The following is a 20278-nucleotide window of genomic DNA, read 5'->3' as shown; positions in this document are numbered from 1 at the left end:
CCTTTAATACATGAAAAACCGTCTCAGTTTTTCAGATGAAAAGCTGATGCAGAGACATCAAGTACTTTTTCCAAACCACACAGAAAGCAATGTAAAAAGCCTTAAGTCTCCATTCAGTGGTTTCCCTTTCAAAAAAATACCTGCCTCCTCTGACAAAAAATAAAAGGCACCCAAGACTTCTGATAGGCACAGCCAAAGTTAAGAGAGGCATCCACAAAAGCACAGTGCAAGAAACGCGACCCTACTCTTTTCTCTGAGTCAGTAAATTCAGCTTGTCAGGAGGTAAAGCCCAGGGCAGCTCTTTGTCAGAAGACCGACTGTACATCACAGGTGAAACATTTCGTTCCTACAGTCTTCGACAAGACAAACGAAAAGACCTTTACATTCTTTACAAACCAGAGGCATAATTCAACATATGTGATGCAAGATGAGCTTTTTTAACTAACCATCTGATCAAGTAATTAAAGTAAATCTTACTCAAGTACATACCACAAACTAGAGCATGTGAAAAGACAGCAACAATGAGCAATTCATAAAGTCGTAGAACCATAGAATATCCTGAGCTGGAAGGAATCCACAGGGATCATTGAGTCCAACTCCTGGCTCCACACAGGACCACCCAAAAATCAGATGCTATGTCTAAGAGCACTGTCCAAACTCCTCTTCAACTCTGGCAGGCTCAGTGCTGTGACCACTGCCCTGGGGAGCCTGTCCCAGTGCCTGGCCACCCTCTGGGTGCAGAACCTTTCCCTAACACCCAGCCTGACCCTCCCCTGTCCCAGCTCCATGCCGTTCCCTCGGGTCCTGTCGCTGTCCCCAGAGAGCAGAGCTCAGCGCCTGCCCCTCCGCTCCCCTCGTGAGGGAGCTGCAGGCCGCCATGAGGCCTCCCCTCAGCCTGCTCTGCTCTGGGCTGAACAAACCAAGGGACCTCAGCCGCTCCTCATATGTCTTCCCCTCTAGACCCTTCACCATCTTTGTGGCCCTCCTTTGGACACTCTCTGATAGTTTTATGTCCTTCTTATATTGAGGTGCCCAAACTTGCACACAGTACTCGAGGTGAGGCCGCACCAGTGCGGAGCAGAGCAGGACAATCCCTTCCCTCACCTGGCTGGCAGTGCTGGGCCTGATGCACCCCAGGGTGCGGTTGGCCCTCCTGGCTGCCAGGGCACACTGCTGCCTCATGCTCAGCCTGCTGGCAACCAGAACCCCCAGACCCCTTTCCACGGGGCTGCTCTCCAGCCTCTCATCTCTCAGGGCTGCCCCAATCAAAAGTGCTCTCTGTTAATTTAAAGTTAGATGTAAATAGACAAAAAATTTTAAGAGAAAGTCATACCAATGACATACACAGCTTAATTTTTATATTTTTTTTTTTCCATTTTGAAAACTTGACTTGAAAAATAAGAACTAGCAAAGCCACTTCATACATGAACAGTTCTAGCACATCAGACTAAAAGCCCACTTAGCCTCGCGTCCTGTCTCCAGAAGCAGCCAATAGTGGATGACTTGAAATCAGCACCAGAGCAGGACAAGCACATAATGATACTTCCCAGAAATACTCTTCCAGCCTCCAGCAGTTTTCACCTTCTGAGCCATAAATTATTATTTTGCACATGGCAGTCCCTTGAAGGACATAGATTTTGTGAATCTGCTCCTTTGCTTTTTGAATCTTTATGTAATTTTTGAACCCACAGCCTTCCTGCAGCTCATCGCATAGCTTGTGTGAAGAACCACCAACTTTGCTGTGAGTCTGCCATCAGCCACTTTTGTTTGATGCTTTCTGATTTATTAAACATACTTTTGGCATATGATGAAATAAAACTAATCTTCCTCTTAAACACTTCCCTGCCATCTTCTGGGGACCAAGGTGTCAGTCATGGCAGGCTTGCGTGAAGTTCTCTCATCCAGATGGAACATTTTTGGCTCATATTACAGAGAAAACTGTTGTTTAGGCCTAGGAAAGTAATCTTCCTAACATCTTCCAGTGGAGCAGTAACACTTACATCTCCAGAAAAGAAAGACTCCATTAGTAGCTCATGGCTTATGTGTCATCTGGGGTTTAGCTACAATACCTCTGGTAGAGTGCCAAGCTGTAACAATTTAACCAACAATTTAACAACTATATAACCAAGCCATCCACTATATTTGTTTTACAACAGAGATACATGAATATGTTGCCCCAGGGTGAAATTTGGCATACACAACCAGAACATAGCCGTTTTTTTTTCTTTCCTTCTTCCAGATTTTAAAATGTCTGGTTTATTTGATTTATAAGGATAAAATATCTGAAAAACACTGTGTTCTTTTCAGTTCTCTATGTCTCTAAAACTTCACGTTATTTTTTTTCAGACCAACTTTGTAAGGGGTTTGTGTTGCCTGGCAGCAAGCACACTGACAACAGAGAAAACAGCTAATTAGCTAAAACTCAAATACCCGTGTACTCATCACAAAAGAGTATAGGGAAAATGCTAACCTGCACCATCTAAAGATAAACTGAGCTCTACTATGAGCCAAGAAGATGACATAAGCATAACCTCCAAACAAGAGAAGGCTGAGTTAGGACACAGGGACCGAACTGGAGAGGAAAACTCAGAAAGGGATGGAATGGGAAGAGCACCAAGAGACAAGAACAGAAGGGACTCCTTCCCACATACAGAGCTATTTAAACCAGAGATAAAAAAAAAAAGTCTTTAGTGTTAGATTTATCCCCACTGTGCCCCAAGAACAACAACATTTCTCGTGAGGGATTGGCAGTACCAATAGCTTGGTTTTACTGACCTAGCCCAGCTGATACCATTGGCAATTTCAGGAGCTAAAGGTGCCGTTCCTTGTGCGACCATAGCAGCTGCTCCAAACCGTGCTGCCTTCAGCACAAGTGTGAATTGGGGCAGCAGGAAAGCCACAGCTTTGTACCTTCCCTAAGCAGAACCAGGGCAAAAAGCACAGTAGCTGTGGATTAATCACAGATGACCAGAGAAAACAATCTCCTTCCTGCTCAGAAAGCAGCTGGGTGGCCTTTTTAGAGATGGAGCTGGGTAATAGCCCAGGACTTGGGAAAGAAAACTGTGAAACATGATTAAGGGCTGAGGTGGAACAACAGGAGGGGAAGAAAAGTTAAAAAGACAAAAAGAAAAAATGGTGTATAGGAAAACACATAGGGAGTCCTTTCAGAAGGGAGGGAAAAGGTACATATCCACATTTGTTACATATTTTATGTGGTGTTCCATTAAATACACACAAGAATCCTCCTGAAGATTCACAAAGCAGACTTCCAAGACGAGCTTCTAAAAATAAAAGGATTTGCTATTACTTATTAGGTCGTACAAAGCAAACTTTTAATATCATAACGGCCTCACAGCTGTCAGACCCACAAAATACTTGTACCAGGGAAACACAACCCTGATTCACACATTTGATGACACATTTGCAAACAACCCTAATGTCCACCAGGTAGAACTCACCTGACCAAGTATAAGCACATTTCAACTGATTCTACTTTGTTACCTACATGTAAGTATCTGGTGCAATTTTAGGTATCTTGGGGATCAGAGAGATTCTTTTGGAGGCAGGTAGATATGATACAGAACTTAGAAGAATACACCACACCATTTGGACTGGTAGAAGGTCAGCTGGGATACCCAGCGCATGCATGTGGATCACTAAAGGAAGCCCTCGAGACAGGATTGAGACACCAAACGGCAGGTGTCAGTATGTGAGTGAGGTGATGAATTTCCCGTTATTGCCAACAGAAAACCGATCAGCCCAGTCAAAACAGCCAAGAAAGCTGTTCGGCTTACCAGCCACCAGAACTATTTGCTCAAGGCTCCATTGGCAGTATCGGTCAGATTTCCACTCACTGTAATAGGATAATTAACACTGTGCATACATGTAAACATTTAAATTTAAGTGCCTTGATCCCACCAATACCTCCAAGAGTCATCTGTCAAGCCACTTCACTTAAAGCCAGAGAAATTTCACAAATATGTTTCCAAAACAGATCATTCCTTGTAACCACTTAATTCTTTCCACCAACTATAAATGGAAGTTTCAAGACCTAGCTCAATGCAAACATGGGGATGTGCTCAAATGAATCCTAACCCTCTTCTAGCAAAGAAAACTCTGCAAACAGAAAAAGTGAAAGAAGTAGCTACAAAATCCATATAGCATTCACAGATACTTAAGAGAAAGCACGATTTATTGATTTGGCTGTGGAAGGCCTGTTCTTTAGGCTGAAACCAGAGTAAGAGTGATGCCATGCTTCTCCAGAAGTTATCTGATGCAAGAATACATGTCCGCTTCCCACCCCATCCAAAATGAACTTAAGAAGTAAGATGAGACCTATAGGAATGATCTTGGCAACAACAAAAACAACAACAACAAAAATAATATGAAGGCAGAGAAATATCTTTCAAGGAAAAGCAATACTGTGGAACTTACTCCTAAACTCAGACCAAGTTTCTTCCTGAAAAGAATATCACCCAACTTTAACATCCAGGACTTAGACAAAATGTCATACAGCCACACCTCAGGGACCTTGAGGGTACTTTAAATGCATTTAATTACGCCCATCCATTAGTTCATTGACTTATTGGACTGTTCAGCACACAAAGTTACCAGCTTACACTGCTCCTCTCTTCTCCAAGCACAGCTCCCTTGCTTTCTGTTTTTTTTCAAAGGCTTTCTTTAAAAGGCATGGGGGAGGTTTTGTTTAGCTGCTGTGGATTTTTTTTGGCTTGGGCTAACTGCAAAACTCTTAACAGCTCCAGCATTAACCATAAATATACCTCAGAACTGAGAATTGTATTTTAGAAACAAACAAAACAAACAACAGAGAAAAAAACAAACAGCCCACAGCCCCTCCAAAATTAGTAAGACACTGACCTTTACACATACTCAGATATTCTCATAGCTGTTAAAACACGTTTGCAATCTATGAACAGCCACAAAGGTACTTAGATACCTAACTTGCACTGAAATCAGAGATGCCTAGTCTTTTTTTTAATGAACCTAGGCTTACAACAGTCCTTCGATGACCATGCTTAAACTGCTACTAAACTTGACAGGGAATTCCTGTTCAGAAAGTCACTTACTTGAAGGCCATTTCTAAGGCAAATAGCATGATTTGATCCAGGTACAGGTTCACATTCTTCAAGTTATCTTTAGAACTATTTTTAAACCTTTCAGAATTTCACACCTTTCCCTGTGCTATGTTAGAACCAAACCCCAATGCCCAGGAAACCTATAATTCACACACCACACAGGCAGTGCCTCTTCCCTAAGCCTGCTTGACTCCTTCCTGTTTACATATTCAAGGATGACACTGGTCTTGTAAATCTACAGCTCCCTTTCTGGGGAGGAGTGGGTGCAGAGGCAGACCTCCAGCTGTTGTCTTCCGAAACTGAGCTCTTTCTTTACTTTTTCTGCTTCTTCATTTCCATCTCATCCTGTCTTGCTATACCACCTCTGAGACCAAAGCAACGCCTCTCTTCCCTACACTTGCACAAACATCCAAGCAGCTGGGAAAAAAAGCAGGATGTATTAAATCCCACAGATTTGCCCCTCCACGCCACTACCTGGCTCACAGCACTGCCCCTCTGCACTTCTCCTTTAGCAAGAGACAGTGTGACAGGCCCATGTTTGGAAAAGAAAGGAGCATTTACAAAGTGGATGACATTCACTGGCTTTCTTTTTCCATTCCCCCAGACCCCTGCAACAAGGGAAGAGAGGCCGTGCTGCCAGCCGTGGAGCTGAGCAACACAGAAAAGGCAGGATGTAGGCTGGGCTAGCAGGAGGCAGAGCAGAAAAGAGGTTGTGGAGCAAGGCTTGAACTTTACCACTGCACGATGGATGGATCGTTACCAGCCACTCATTACAGGGGAGATGCAAAGCAGTAGCAGGACTGAAACAGACCGTGCTGTGTCTGCATCTCACCTACCTGTTGGAACACCCCAACAGCACTGTGCGTCTGACCAGAGGAAAATAACTTCTCTGAACATTGCCACTGCACTGTATTCAGATGAGGATCGTGGTAGTTAATCAAAATCCTTTTGGAAGCAATAATTTTCCAGGGTGCAGTCCCTACTAAGAGACCCAGTCTTTGCTTTTCAAGGGTTATGGTCTCATTTTCTGCTACATGCAGTATTTTTCAGCTAAGAATCTTTCCAACTTATCTACATCAGCCAGTATAACTGACCTGATCAAACCATTGTTTAGCATGTCACTACACTGCCCACAATGGCAATTCTACTACAAACGTTCTTGCAGATCGATAGATACTGAATACACCAAGCTAAGTATAAAATCCTCCTAACATGTCACCATAAAGTGTCATGGAACTTCTCTCAATTTATTTTGTTTAGTCATCAATTTTTAATCCACTTAATATTGACATTTTTTTTCTGTAGTGCAACTTCTTATGCTGTTACTTGATCCACAGCAACCCAGACTGACCCCGAATGATTTTTTCGGGTATGTAAACATCATTCTCAATGAACTTTTGACTGATGAAGGCAGCAGAAAGATCCCTACTCATTTTAGAGAAGTCAAGATATCATTCCACCAATGTGCTCTATACATACAGCCTTACAGCCAGCAGACACTACTGCCTTCTGGAGAAAAATACCGTTTGTGCTTTTGATCATTGGTCAAGCAAAATCAAAACCAGAGATTTTACTGAATAACTTTAACAAATTCTCTGATTTGTAAGAGGCTTTTCATGCTGTTTGTTAAACCTGCACTGAAACAATGATGTGTGACAAGACAGCCCTCCATGCACAGCAGGCTGGTGTTCAATGTTTCAACAGATGGTCAAATTGAATTATTTCTTGCTATTATATAATTATTACTGGTAGATATTATGCAGATGGAAGTTATTCAAAGATATTTTAAAACACAAGCATATTTTCCCCGAATTCTAGTCCAAATTGCACCACCACAATTTCACTGGCTCAGCCAATCAAGCTGTACAGGTATGAAAAAGGACCAAACCATTTCCATCCCATTTTTGTCATCCTTATCACAATAAAAATACCAATATTTTGCGAGAGAGAAAGCCCACTTGGTGGGCTTACCAAGAGCTGTGCTCTATCCAAGGGAACTCAGAAGGACAAGACTCTCAGCTTTGCTCCTAAATGTAACACTATAGAACAGCCTAGGCTTTTCTATCACTTTCTCTTGGGTGAGAAATCTCTCTCGTTCTGTCCTTTTCTACAGTGCTTCTAAAAACAGTAAAAACCAGGTCTTTCTTTTCCCCCCCCCAGTGATGTTACTGATGATGTACCTGATAGTGTACTAAGATACAAGAGTTACAGCATGAAGATACCCTACTGTATTGTCCTGCGGTGTACAGTTCCTGATTATACCATAAAAATTGCACATTAGTGCATTACTATTACAAATGCTATTCCTACAGTTTTCCATTGCACCAGTTGTGCAATCAGGATTCTGAGAACTAAATCTAAAACTGTACAGAAAACAGTATTTCACCATAACTTGAGTTTAGCATGACTTACAAGACAGCCACCTAGATGTTTATTGTCATCCTAAATGTAAGCAAGATGATTCAATTCATAATTTTATATCTTGAATTTGAAGACAGAAAATAAGCTACTCACAGTAACCGTTCAAAAGGAACACTGGAGTACTGTATAAATATTTTTTAGGAATCTTTTCATTGCCCGCAAGTGTTCTTTTTACTTCCCTATACCAAGGATAAAATGAAATCGACAATTTAACATTTATAATAGTAAGGAGAAAAAGCGTGCAGTGTAGAGCTGTCACTCCTTCATGACAATGAGAACATCAGATTGCATGAGCAGCTCATACTGCATTGCCTAACAGGACAATATTAAAGCAGTACTTGATTAAGCTACTTTTTTGAATTCTGAAGGTAGTAAGAACATGAAACACTAAAGAATTTAGTATAATTTTTACTCAGAACTAGGACTTGAAAGTATTTTATATTTTGCTTTTATGAATCATCACCTCAATATTCTTTTATATCAAAGCCATGTCATTGTTTTAAAAGACAGCGATGTGATTCACTTCGTAAGGTTTACCTTTTTATTTTTTTAAAGTAAAACTCAATTTCTGTGACAGCGCAGGAGTTAAAATGTGCAAGGAAAATTAACTGGAGAGCTGGAACATGGCTTCAGATAAGAATTTGTGGCTACTTGGAAGAAAAGAATATGTACCGGGGTATATAGGGGTATATAGGGGTATATAGGGGTATATAGGGGTATATAGGGGTATATAGGGGTATATAGGGGTATATAGGGGTATATAGGGGTATATAGGGGTATATAGGGGTATATAGGGGTATATAGGGGTATATAGGGGTATATAGGGGTATATAGGGGTATATAGGGGTATATAGGCACACACACACTAGTAGTACCCTCAATTTCCCAGAAACTAGCGCCATCCTGCTTTCTGGGGTTGTTGCTTTCAGAAAAGACCCAGCCTAAACCTCGCAGCTCCTCGGCTTTATTGCCCCCGACCCGGCGCTCGGTTGCAGGGCTGGGCGCTGCCGGGGGGGCTCACCTAGGGCTCTGCCGGGCGATGCTCAGGAGCTGAGCCCCCCGGCAGCCCCCCCACAACCCAAGGGGGGCTTCTCAGGGGGGTGAGGAGCCTCAGGGAGCTGGGGGCACCGTGTGGGGCTCAGCCCTGCAACGAAAGGAGCGGAGCGGGCAGACCCCGCGCACCGCCATCGGCTGGCACCGGGGCGTCCCGCACCCCTGGGGGCTCTGCCCGGCTGCCGTGGGGGGGCGGGGGGGGTGGGCTATAAGGGAAGGGAAGGAGAAAAAAAGGCTCCTGCGGGCTCGACAGCCCGGGGAGGGTTATAGGATCGACGTTTCTCCCGGCCCCGGGCGCTGTCACCGCCTCAGCCCGCCCGGGGAGCGGCGGGAAGGCAGCGGGGGGACCCCGGGGGGACCCCAGCGCCCTGCCCTGCCCAGCCCCGCTCTCAGACAGCGGGGAAGGAACAATGGGGGGAGCCCCTCGGGTGGGGAAAGGAGGACGGGGGAACCCCCAGCGCCTCTCCCTTCTTCTCCCCCCTCGGCCGCAGCCGAGCCCCGTCCCGCCCCGGGGGGGAGAAGGAGGGCGGAGGGACGGAGCGGGGGAGGCAGGTCTCCGAGCGCCGCTTCGTCCCATCCCCGCAGCACCCCCTCGGCCGGCCGAGCCGGCTCTAACCCCGCGCGGCCCAGCCGAGCCCGTTACCGCCGCCGTAGCCGCCGAGTCGTCCCGGGCGCCGGAGCCCGGCTCGCCGCTCGCTCCCTCCGTCGCCATCTTCCCGCTGGAACGGCTCCGGCGCGGAGCGCGGCGCGGAGCCTTGTGGCAGCCGCCGCCGCCGCCGCCAAGGCGCTTAACCCCCTCCCCGCCGGCACCGAGCCCACCGGCAGCGGGGAGCTTAACCCCTCCGCCGCCGCTCCGAGCCGCCCCGGGCGAGCGAATCCCGGAGCTGGGCCAGCGGGAGCTCCGCTTTCCCCTCCTCCCCTCCGCCCCCCGCCATCAGGCGGAGGAGGGGGGAGCGGGACCCCGCGGCGGGCTGCCCGCCCGCGATGGTGGCTGAGGGGAGTGCCCCTGGCACGGCGCGGCCCGGGTCCCGCGCAGGCACCTCTCGCCTCCTTCCCTTCCCTGCCTCCGCCGTGGCTTGGGAGGAGGAGAGTGGAAAGAGAGGGTAGAGGGGGGAAAGAAAGAGAAGATCCGGTGCGGTGGGCTTGGCTCACCTGGCCGATTAGATCCAGCTGAAGTCTTTCAGGGAAGGGTACCGCTCTCTTTCTGGGGGGCCTGACAGGAAAGAGCACCTTTCCCACCGCCTCCCCTGTGGAGGGGGGGAACACACATGGCTGTCACCAGCCCTTGTTTACAGACATGTTTTCGAGCCGAAGTGGCTTCAGAGCCTCTGTGAGGTGGACCTTCGTGCAGGCCTAGTGCTTTGAGACCAGGTTAAAGAAAGCATCCCTGCGGCAGCCCTAGAGCTCATCCAGGCTTGGGGCTGCCTTTAGCCTTTCCAGACCAGTACCTAAATCAAAGCCTGCTTTAACCCCTCCAGAGGAAGGTTCAGGCCATCATGTTAAGCCCACTACCCCATAGGCTATCTGCATGTCTGCCCCCCAAGAGCATACGCCTTCCTCCAGGAGATGTTCCTCAAAACCTTGCCTCAGCTCTTTTCCCCCTCAATGAGAACCCACCTGCCTAGCTATAGGCCAAATCTGAATGAACCCTTCTCTAGAAGAAACAAATCCGTGACAAGCCAAACTTGGGACCTGGTTATTTTACAGCCTCATATAACTTCCACATATAACACAAGTAATTCCAAGGAGCCTTGCTGGTCTCCTTGTCTAACAGGGACACCTCACTTTCAGGTTTATTTCCAATTCCTTTGGCACCATGACCAGGAGAAAGAGACTGATGACTTCCCTTGATCAAAGTCAGCAAACGTTCTTCTAAGAATGCTGCACTTGAGGATATATGTAAAAACATACATGAACTTTCCCCTATACATAGCTGGAAGGGGAACCAATGAGCAATGAGAGGAATAAACAACCATGATACAAATGTAGGCTGAACAGTGCAGAATTCATTGTACAGGATCCATTACAGTGCACAGAAACTCTCCAGTCAAATAGATGCACCCTGGGTTTAGGAGTTTTTTAGTTTTTTCTTCTTCTTCTTTTTTTTTTTTTTTTTTCCTTAAAAGTCATACAGCTTTCCTCCTACTCAAGTTTTTCATTTTCTATAGCTGTGGTGAGTGCTCACATCCCTTTCACTGCTGAAGCAGAGAAACTCCATTGATGACAGAGCCTAAACCTACTTATTTTATTCAGTTCCCAGAACTCTAATATCATTTAATTGGTTTCATAATATATTGCCACTGCTTACTTTATTGAGAGCAAAGTACCATACATTACTAATTATTTATATAAAGTTCTAAGAGTATGTGGTGCTTTGCCATTGAGAATCTCATTGAAAAGTCACTTGTCTCATATGGATATCATCATATTTACTCCTCTCCAAAATGATTTTAAGCTTTTTAACTGGTTTGAGAGTATCTTTTATTGAATCCTGTCCACCATTATCATTGCCCTGTTGTTTAACTTGTGTTGTAATCATCTGCTCGCCAGCACAGTTACCTAAGTGTTTTTCTGTCTGAGCTGGTACAAAGCATTCACATGACATACCATGTAAGTTTTATATTCTTTAACTCCATCTGCATCACAGCAGTAATGTAGCAAAGGATGCACCATTTATCTCTTGCTCTGCTGAGATCATAAACTCTGGTTTAACTGATATTTTATCAATTACTGAGTGTACATTTATCAAAATAACAATGCATATTAGATTAGTCACAGCTTACCATCTCAGACTTGAAAACTGTTCTCTCTTTCCTCATCTGAAGATAAATTTAGAAATGATTTCTGAGAGAGAAGGGGGTGGAAGACTCAGATCTCATCCAACAAAAATTAATAGGATAGATGGACCAGCAACACTTCAACTAAAAGTCCACCCCCAGACAACTAATATCCAGCACATCGTTGAAGTGTTGGAAGTAGTTTGACCTACTGTTGTGGTCGAAAAGATGACAGGCGTGCTTCTGAAGGAGGAATGATCTAGATTTTTTCTTTATGCCACTAAATTAATCATCACAACATTTTGAAAATATTATTGATTTTTGTAATTGTATGAGCCTCTACTGGATGTTTGTATTTCTTAACTCTTTCCCCTGATGACAGCAACAAGACATACTGGTGGCATGAGAGCACTAAAATCCGTATTGAATATTACTAGCTGCTACTGAGAGTAGATTCTCATGCAGTGTAGCAATCATTGCTGCATCAGTGATGGCAGTGGGGCCCTAAAGTCTTTGAGATTTTTCTGCATGAAGAATGGCTTTGGACTTGGGACCAACTCTCTATTAGGAAGTGTTTTTTTTCTTTATTGTTAGTGCTGCATCACTGGACAAGGTGTCACTTATCCTCTGGTTTCTGTTTGTGCTACCGACATCTTTTCTCTCAGAACTGGCTTTACGCCTTCAGTGGTATAACATCTGCACACATAACACACAAATTCAGAGAGGGACAGCATGACTTTGTGACTGCTCCCATAGTGCACTATCATTGCTATGCCTGTACTATGTGGAATAGAACATCTTAATGCATGGCCAAGCCAGAGCCTTGCTAGCAGGAGAAATTGCCAGTGGTTTTTACAGATAATTTTATCACTACAGTAGGGCAAAGGAGTTGCTTTTCTCTGGCAAACTAGAGCTAATTTACTCTTTTTCTGCTGCTCCAGTTTTCTTGTATTGAGCGGCAGAAAGAAAGGCCAAGCCTAGGAGCAGGCCTTACAGCTGAGCTTTAAATGTGTTCCTCTCCTATGATTAGAGACCTGGCACACAAAGGTGGGATGTCCACAACTCACAGGATGCAGCTGCTGTGCTGAACACTGCTCATTCCCTCCATTAGCACGCAACTGCTGTGATAGAAAATGTATGCCTTGGCTGTATGTTGGCAGGGAAGCAAACTGCTATGTACCTAAATCATACAGTGTATTGAGGCGTTACCTCCTTGCTACTAACCATTTTCATGCAACAACAACAAAAATGCAAAATGATATTTTTGTTCACTCTTTTCAAAAATAAAAAATAAAACATATATATACATACCTGTACCTGAATTTAAAGCAAGAAGGAAATGTTGAATCCCTGGATACCTCAGAAATCATTGTCTCCTCACAATCTTTTAAAATGTCACCCCAGTGCTAACTTAAGGCATTTCTGCCATCACCCTCATTTAGGACTCATCAAGCCATAATTCATATGAATTCAACATAATTCAAATGCTGCACTGATTACCACTTCAGGGACCTTTGTTCTTAGAGACCTGGAAGCAACACAGAACACTCTGACTGTTGAACCTTAACTAGGATTTTATGAAGAAAGGGTTATTTTCTCTAGAAGATGGCACTTCACTGTCCAAGTGAAATTCAATAGAAAGAGAATTGATATTCTAGAAGCCATGTTGGCTGTTTCCGAGGATGTTAAACTGACATCAAAAGGGAAGGTGAAAAGGAGATAAAAATCAAACTGTTGAGAACAAAATGGAATCTCCAGTGAACAACAACAGAAGAGAAGCTCTAATTGGCTATGCACAAGGAGCATAGCTATTAAATAAAAAGTATTGGAATTGTTGATTTATGAGCATAAATTCAACAGTGCTGCATATTACTATAAGCTAGTGATGTGATTCACATGACTGGAATGTTGAAAACTGGCTGTAATCTGCTTAGAAAGGCACAAGTGGACAAAAAGGGAAAAACTATCAAAATGGTGTGTGTCAATATTACTGACATCTCAGAAAATGTTATTTGAATGTTTATGAGTAACATTTTAATATTTGAAACATAAACTGAAATATTAGTGTCTACTGCAAACTTCACATCATACTAAAGGACAAAATGACAAGATTTTAATGTATCTTTTACATATAAAGAGAAAACTGCTATCGTTGAGGTTCTACCTTGAGTGACATCATTCTGACAGTAGCATAACATTTTGGGAATGTCTAAAACTTACAGGTGACAATTCAAGAAATTTACCTTGAGCAGGGGAATTCTGAATGAGACTTCATTTTAACACAGGTGGAAAGAAAGCTAGATCCAGCTGGAACCTAACATTTTAAGAGTTTGGTATGCCTAGCTTTTAGAAATCTGAGCCCAGAATGGAATCTGAAACTAAAAATGGGTACAGTCTATGAATTTGAAACAACATTTATTTTAGAGTAAGTTTAGCAGTCTGTTTTATAATATATATATATATATATATATGTATATATAAAATCACGTTGATCTCCCTGGAGCTGAAATCTATACATTTCTATTAGGCTATCAATATGCTTTAAATCTATGCTGTAATGTCTGAAATAGTTGGGTATTTTTTAGCTTTACATCTGTTTCACTATGGAAAATGAGTTATTCATATTTGCTATTAAGACTAAAAAGAGGGTGCAGCATTTTAAGTATTGGAAAGGTATGGGAGAGTTAAAATTATCAGATGGAAAATGCATAAAAATGTTCAGAAAAACTAAAACCCCTGTAGTATTTCTCATTTTCACTCATCTTCTCATGAAGACTGGGTACCAGTAAAGAACACAAAGCAGATCTGCAGGAGATTGCTAACTGAAGAAATAAAGGTGCAGTAATCAAGACTTCTCAGAACCAGTTTCCCTGTGCAGACCTGATGACTAATGCACTTTTACAGGCATCAGCACTTCCAGGCAAAAAAACACATTTTTTTCTGGACATAGGAAAAATGCATGCTGCTGTGATCACGTTGGCTGTAGTGGCAACAGGCAGGGGAATTCATGCTGCAACTGCCAGACTTGGAAGAGTTTGTTCCTTCACTGGCACGAGTTATGCAGTGATCTGCAGTGCTGGGAAGTACACTACCCCATTTTGGAATTTAACTCTTAGCTCACAAATCACCATACTGTGAAATAATTTTTTTCAGTGATTGTTAAATCACTTTTTTTTCAGAATCTCTCTTTTTTTCCGCAAGAACCCATTGATGTCTCTCCCTACTGTTTTGGCATTTCTCCCTTTTCATTATGCAAAAGGTTAATTTTGAAATTTTCTAATGCTGCTGACATCCTAGGAACAAAATTGAATGACTAAATGCTCCCCTGTAGGGATGAAGCTGTACCAATGCCAAGATGGACCACTGTATCTAAGAAGAAACTCAGCTGGAATTGAAATGATATTGCACACAGTGGAGGCTGCCCTTTCTGCCAGAGCTCAGCTATAGCTCTGAGAGCTCACTGTGCAAGTGCAGTATTGTGTGTGGGCACTCAGTGCATGAAACAGCTTCAAGAGGAGCTTTACTCTGTAATTGTGGAAATCAAATCTCAAGGGAGGTTAATCAATTGCCAAGAAGGATCAGTTCCAGTAAGGTGGTAGCTACCTTAGCACTTGAATTAAACTTCTATATGGGGACTTGGTAATGAAATGTTGTTTGTACTGAAATGCTCCACTAGGGAGAAATTCCCTTGCTAATGAAACAAAACTGCTTCAATAGGTTGTTAGCTCCACCACACATGTTGTAGAACTACAACCTGGGAGAATTAGCTCCTGTGCTGCTGACACAGAACAGAAATCATTGTGCTGAGGAGTTAACACTCTCCTGGAAAACATGCATTCACTAGAATAAAGGAACAAAATTTCTTGCCTGTAGGAAAGTAATGCACTTACTTGTGGACGCAATCCAACTTTGCAGTATAACTCCTTATTTATACTCTCAAAGATGAAAAATAATTCTGTCAAAAGACAGACATCTGAGAGTGTGTGAGTGCCATAAACTGAACTAACATCATCTTATTGCCAAGACTCACAGTGACCTGAAATAAAGATAGGCAGCTCATATGTAAGTCCATGGTTCAAATTTATGGCTAGCACAAGAGCTGATGAATGTTTTAATCAAGAAAAAAAAAAAAAAAAAAAGTTTAATCATGAAATCACAAGTAAAAAAGGTGAAATTAAAATTCATGTTGCTTTCAGCGTGTATGTAAAATTCACTTAGTTACATATAAGTGAGGCAAAGAGAGGAAAAGCACTGAGCAGAAGAGAGAAAACCCTTTCTAGTCTTTCCTGGTAAGCCCAAGCATTTTCCAATGTACAACTTCACCAAACCCTTTAAGTAGGATGGATCATGGATTCTGCCTCAGCTGTACTGTTTAAATTCTGGATATCCATAAGGTAGTCTTTTATTAGGATTTTGCTCATCATTCAAGACTGAGATATTTTACATTACTTAGGTTGTATGGAACTTTGGTCCTCAAAGTGTCAGTTGGCTACTTAATAGGGAATTAGGCAGGAATGAAATTCTAAAAATGTGCATGAACTAAATGTGTTGAAAAACAAACAAACAAACAAAAAATGAACCGACCAAGCAAACAAACCAAAATAACAATAAAAAAAGTGTTTAGGCTCCAAAGTTTCATCAACTTTCCATCGATGCTAGGAACTCTCCTACCTCCTGTGCCTTGACAATTTTCTCTGAGATGTCAAGACTGGGCATGAATATAAAAGCAAGACTCTATAGAAGATCTGCTGCAGCCAGAAATCTGTATGAATATAATGACTTTACAAAACATCTCAGAGCACTGAATAATCTTGCTGAAGGACAAAGGTAAAAATAAAAAAAAAAATAAAATAAAAAAAAAAGGAAAGTTGGTGGATTTGCAATGAGGAATATTTACATAATATTTGAACTTTATTATTTTAGAGCAATTACAACTATGATTCATAGAAACACAGGACAGGATTGCTCACAGTCCTGTTAATAAAATGATTATTTTAAAATAAGATTTTTTTGCTGTATCTTTTCTACCCAACTGGTGCTGACTGTGTTAGCTTAAAACTAGATAAATTGTGCATTATTTATAACAAAATGAAATACATTCCTACACTGGTATTTTTTTCCTTAAGGGCTAATATAGTAGCTGCTATTAAAGCATTACAGTATCTTTCTGAGTCAGAAGTTATCTGAGCAGATATTCTGATGGAAAAACAAAGATTAAGAAAAGCTGATCGACTTGCTAAGGACCACAAAACAGTTTGGAGACTGTAACTGAGAAAGGAAAACCCGGAATACTGGTTTGCTCTTATTGAAGTGGCCATCTGAATAAATACATACATTGAATTAAATGAGATTTAGATGTCCCTGCACCAAGGTAAAGAGATTGCATTGTAAGTGAACCGGTACTTTAAAAAAAAAAAAAAAAAGTAATATCAAAAAGGAATGCTTTCACAGCTGGGAAGGACTGCATTTCAGGGAAATTTGCTCTACTCTGTCCTGCATATGTCACTGAGATACGGCAGTATTTGTATAAAACCCCTCGCAGCTCAACTCCTCTTTCAAATTCAATTTATGGTTTGTACAAAAAAAATATATATTGTAAAAAAAATGAAATAATAAATAAATAAATAAATAAATCGGCCCTGTCGGAGAAGGCAAACTGTTCCAGTTAGAAGTAGAAATGAACCCACAGAAACACAACCGTTGGAAACAAGGCTTTGTTACTGGAAGATAACAGGAGGACAGCCGATGCATTTCTGATCCTAACAGGTGTTTCAAGGTACAAAAAAATTACCATGTGCGGCATTCGGCATCTGTTTAGCTGTTGAAAAAGCTTTTCAGGCATGTAACCCCTTAAGAGAGATTTGTTTTATGGAGATCACTCCAGAAACAGCCAGAATGGAGCAGCCAGCCTAGCCCAAAGCTGCTGTGGCCCTGGCAGTGCAAAATGCTCCCTCTCTTGCCGTTATGCGAAGCCCCTGCGGAAGCCTACGGGATGCTGGTTGCCAAGCAACACCCAAAGCAATGGTTTTTACAGCATTAGGTATTAATTATTGCCATGGGCCTCTTCCGTGGAGGATCCTGAAAATATGCAATTAGGCACGTCACAGGGTAAGGTGTTTTGCGTTCTGATGGACAAGCTTTATTAATCCGCAGAAAATTCAGAATTTGACAAATTGTTCAAAGGTGTCTGACTGTGCCAAGCCTAACGTTTGCTTTTTATCGTGCTAGTTTTCTTGTAATTGCAGCTAGGGAATTTCAGCAATGATATGGTTACAGTGAGGTGTTTAAAGGTTCTGAGCTAGAATATAATATTGCTTCATTTTTTGCCCTGATTAAATTGCCTAGACCTGAATTGATCCTTACCGGTACCTTATTTTGAGTAGCCCAGGTCCGTAGCTGAGCAAAAATGGGAAAGCTTCAGAATATGAATATGAAAGCTCTACAATAAAAATAATAACAACACCTTACTACACAGAATCATAGAATCACAGAATCATTAAGGTTGGAAAAGACCTTCAAGATCATCTGGTCCAACCATCACCCTACTACCAATGTCACCCACTAAACCACATCCCCAAGCTCCAGGTCCAACCTTTCCTTGAACACCCCCAGGGATGGTGATACCACCACCTCCCTGGGCAACACATTCCAATGCCTGACTGCTCTTTCTGAGAAGAAATGTCTCCTAATTTCCAACCTGAACCTCCCCTGGGTCAACTTCAGGCCATTCCCTCTAGTCCTACCACTAGTATGTCATTCACTCACAATGCTCACCTAGTAAGGCATCACAGGCATAATGGGGTGGATACAAAACCCCTTTCAGTGTTATTGGGATGTTTACTCATTTTATGAGACAGGTTATACCCCCTGAATCATAACAGGCAGCCAAGAAGAGACTCCAGTCATCACAAAGAAAACCAGTAAAGCAAGTTACTATTGGAGGTGAAAACTTAACTAGCAGCAGCATATTGGAAACTCCTGCAAAGTGACAATGACGAAATGTAACCAACAGCAAAGCAAATAAATTAGTTTCTCAGCACATGAACTGAGTAATAAGAAAATTAGAGAAATTATTAGATGTTTATCAATTACAGAATGTGAACATGATAATTATTTTCTGGTTGAAGAAAGAAGTTGAGACTCTGGATGGGAGAGTCTTTGTACACACAAGTCTTTGTACACACAAGGATGCTTTCTCCCACGTCTTGAATACATTAACATTTGTGCAGAGGGAGCATGCAATGCAACAAAGGTCAATGGGAAGCACTTTGGCTTGGCCTGCCTGCAAGCAAGGCATGTGTTAGAGAGTAAAGCTCCCCCTCTGTTCTCTGAGTCACCTCACATTGGATAGATACGTGGCAGAAAAATGTCATGAGTATTGATGCCTGATAAACTGTCTTGGGATGCTTCAAGAACTGAAACATTAGTCATACTGATATTGTACAGCTTCGAATGCCCACAGAGCATGCTAGCAAGCAAAATTATCAGGTAGGCAATAAGAACAATAAAATCAGAAAAAGTATGAACCTGTCTTCTTCCAGTAGGTGGTGAAGGGTCTGGACAGGACATTCCATTTCAATCAAATGTGGGCAGGAGGCATGAATATTTCACAGCTCTTTGTCTCCATAGCAGTTCTCAGCTCAAAAATGTAACCACCCAGTTGTTGGTTCCACTGGTTCTTGGTTGTTTTTGTTGTAGTTGTTGTTGTTGTTTGTTTTGTTGTTTGTTTGTTTTTTCCCCACTAATTCTAACTAGAAAGGTATGAGGAGCATTCATTTCATTCACCATTTTGATGAATACACAAATGGCAAAGTTACTGTCCTTTGTTATTCACAGGGACAAGTGCTCTTCCATGCAAGCTAGAAGAACATTATTTTGGACTGTGTGTTTCAAGCATAGCATCTTGCCAATAGTATATATATACACCTTGTACTGAACTGGTTATTAGAGAAATCACTTATTAAAAAAAAAAAAAAGAGAAAAAAAAGAAAAAGATTGTTCACAAAAATGTGTTGCAGGCAGAGAAAGTTAGAAATTTAATTAGTTTTCTTGAAAAAGAAGTGTTGTAATTTTGCAGTGAAAGAGAGTGCACATGTCAATAACATCATATTGCTCAAACATTTGTCATATGGAATATATTTCTACTAGCTAGTAGAGATTTTCCTTTGGTAATACTTCCAAAGCAGGTGGATCTGCTGTCACTATCTAGTTCCAAGGAGCCAGGACGTACTGCATGCTGGCAACCATAAATTTCAGGCTGGTTCAGTGTGTGTTTCTGTAGTAGAGCCTGACCAATATAACTTGTTTACATGACAGAACTCACACAACATCCTACTAATAAGTGTGACTCACATCCTGCTTTACTTGCAACACTGATTTTTGACTACCTGATGCAATCTTATGAATCTTCATTAAAACCTCATTTTTCCTTATACTTGTTTGATCAACATTTGTATTTTTTCTCACTTGTCTGTTTTGAAAGCATTAGATAAAAATGGAAATGAACTGTGTATCAATGTTCTCTATTTTTCTTACATTTTGGGGTGTAGCTATATTACTTTGAATCATCCTGTAAAACTCCTAGTCATCTGACACCGTGAACCCTGGGCCTCAGGTCAAGATTTATTTATTGACTATAGTACATTTTCTTCTTTCATTTTTCTCATTAGAAATAGCTAAGACTTGTTTTATGGTTCTTTGACCAGAAAATTTCCTGAATCAGCTATTTTTACAGACTAACCAAAACCTTCATCTCATTTCTATTTCAGTGTCTGTCTGTGATATTTTCACTTTTAACCCAGTTGTCTTCAGCAGTGATTTCACTCAGGCCCAGATCCTCAATGAGACCTGGGTACCACCTTGCCTAGCAAGCTTGTTGTTAGTTTTGGAGGTGCCTGAATCTGACAAGAAAGTGGCCTTGGGTTAGAAATT

The 20278-nt window shown here is 42.1% G+C and overlaps 1 protein-coding gene across 1 annotated transcript in view; it reads right to left on the bottom strand.

Annotated features, from left to right (window-relative positions):
• CTTNBP2 (cortactin binding protein 2) overlaps positions 1–9644 on the bottom strand; it is an 87485-nt gene extending 77841 nt beyond the window's left edge. Inside the window, 1 exon segment of the mRNA XM_040550146.1 lies at positions 9214–9644. Within this exon segment, the coding sequence (XP_040406080.1) occupies positions 9214–9282 (69 nt within the window). The 5' untranslated portion in view covers positions 9283–9644.
• Between the last annotated feature and the right edge of the window lie 10634 nt (positions 9645–20278).

The sequence above is a fragment of the Cygnus olor genome, chromosome 1, assembly GCF_009769625.2.
Source record: "Cygnus olor isolate bCygOlo1 chromosome 1, bCygOlo1.pri.v2, whole genome shotgun sequence".
NCBI lineage: Eukaryota > Metazoa > Chordata > Aves > Anseriformes > Anatidae > Cygnus > Cygnus olor.
Note: the sequence above shows the minus strand (reverse complement) of the source record. Positions and strands in the feature narration are given on the sequence as shown.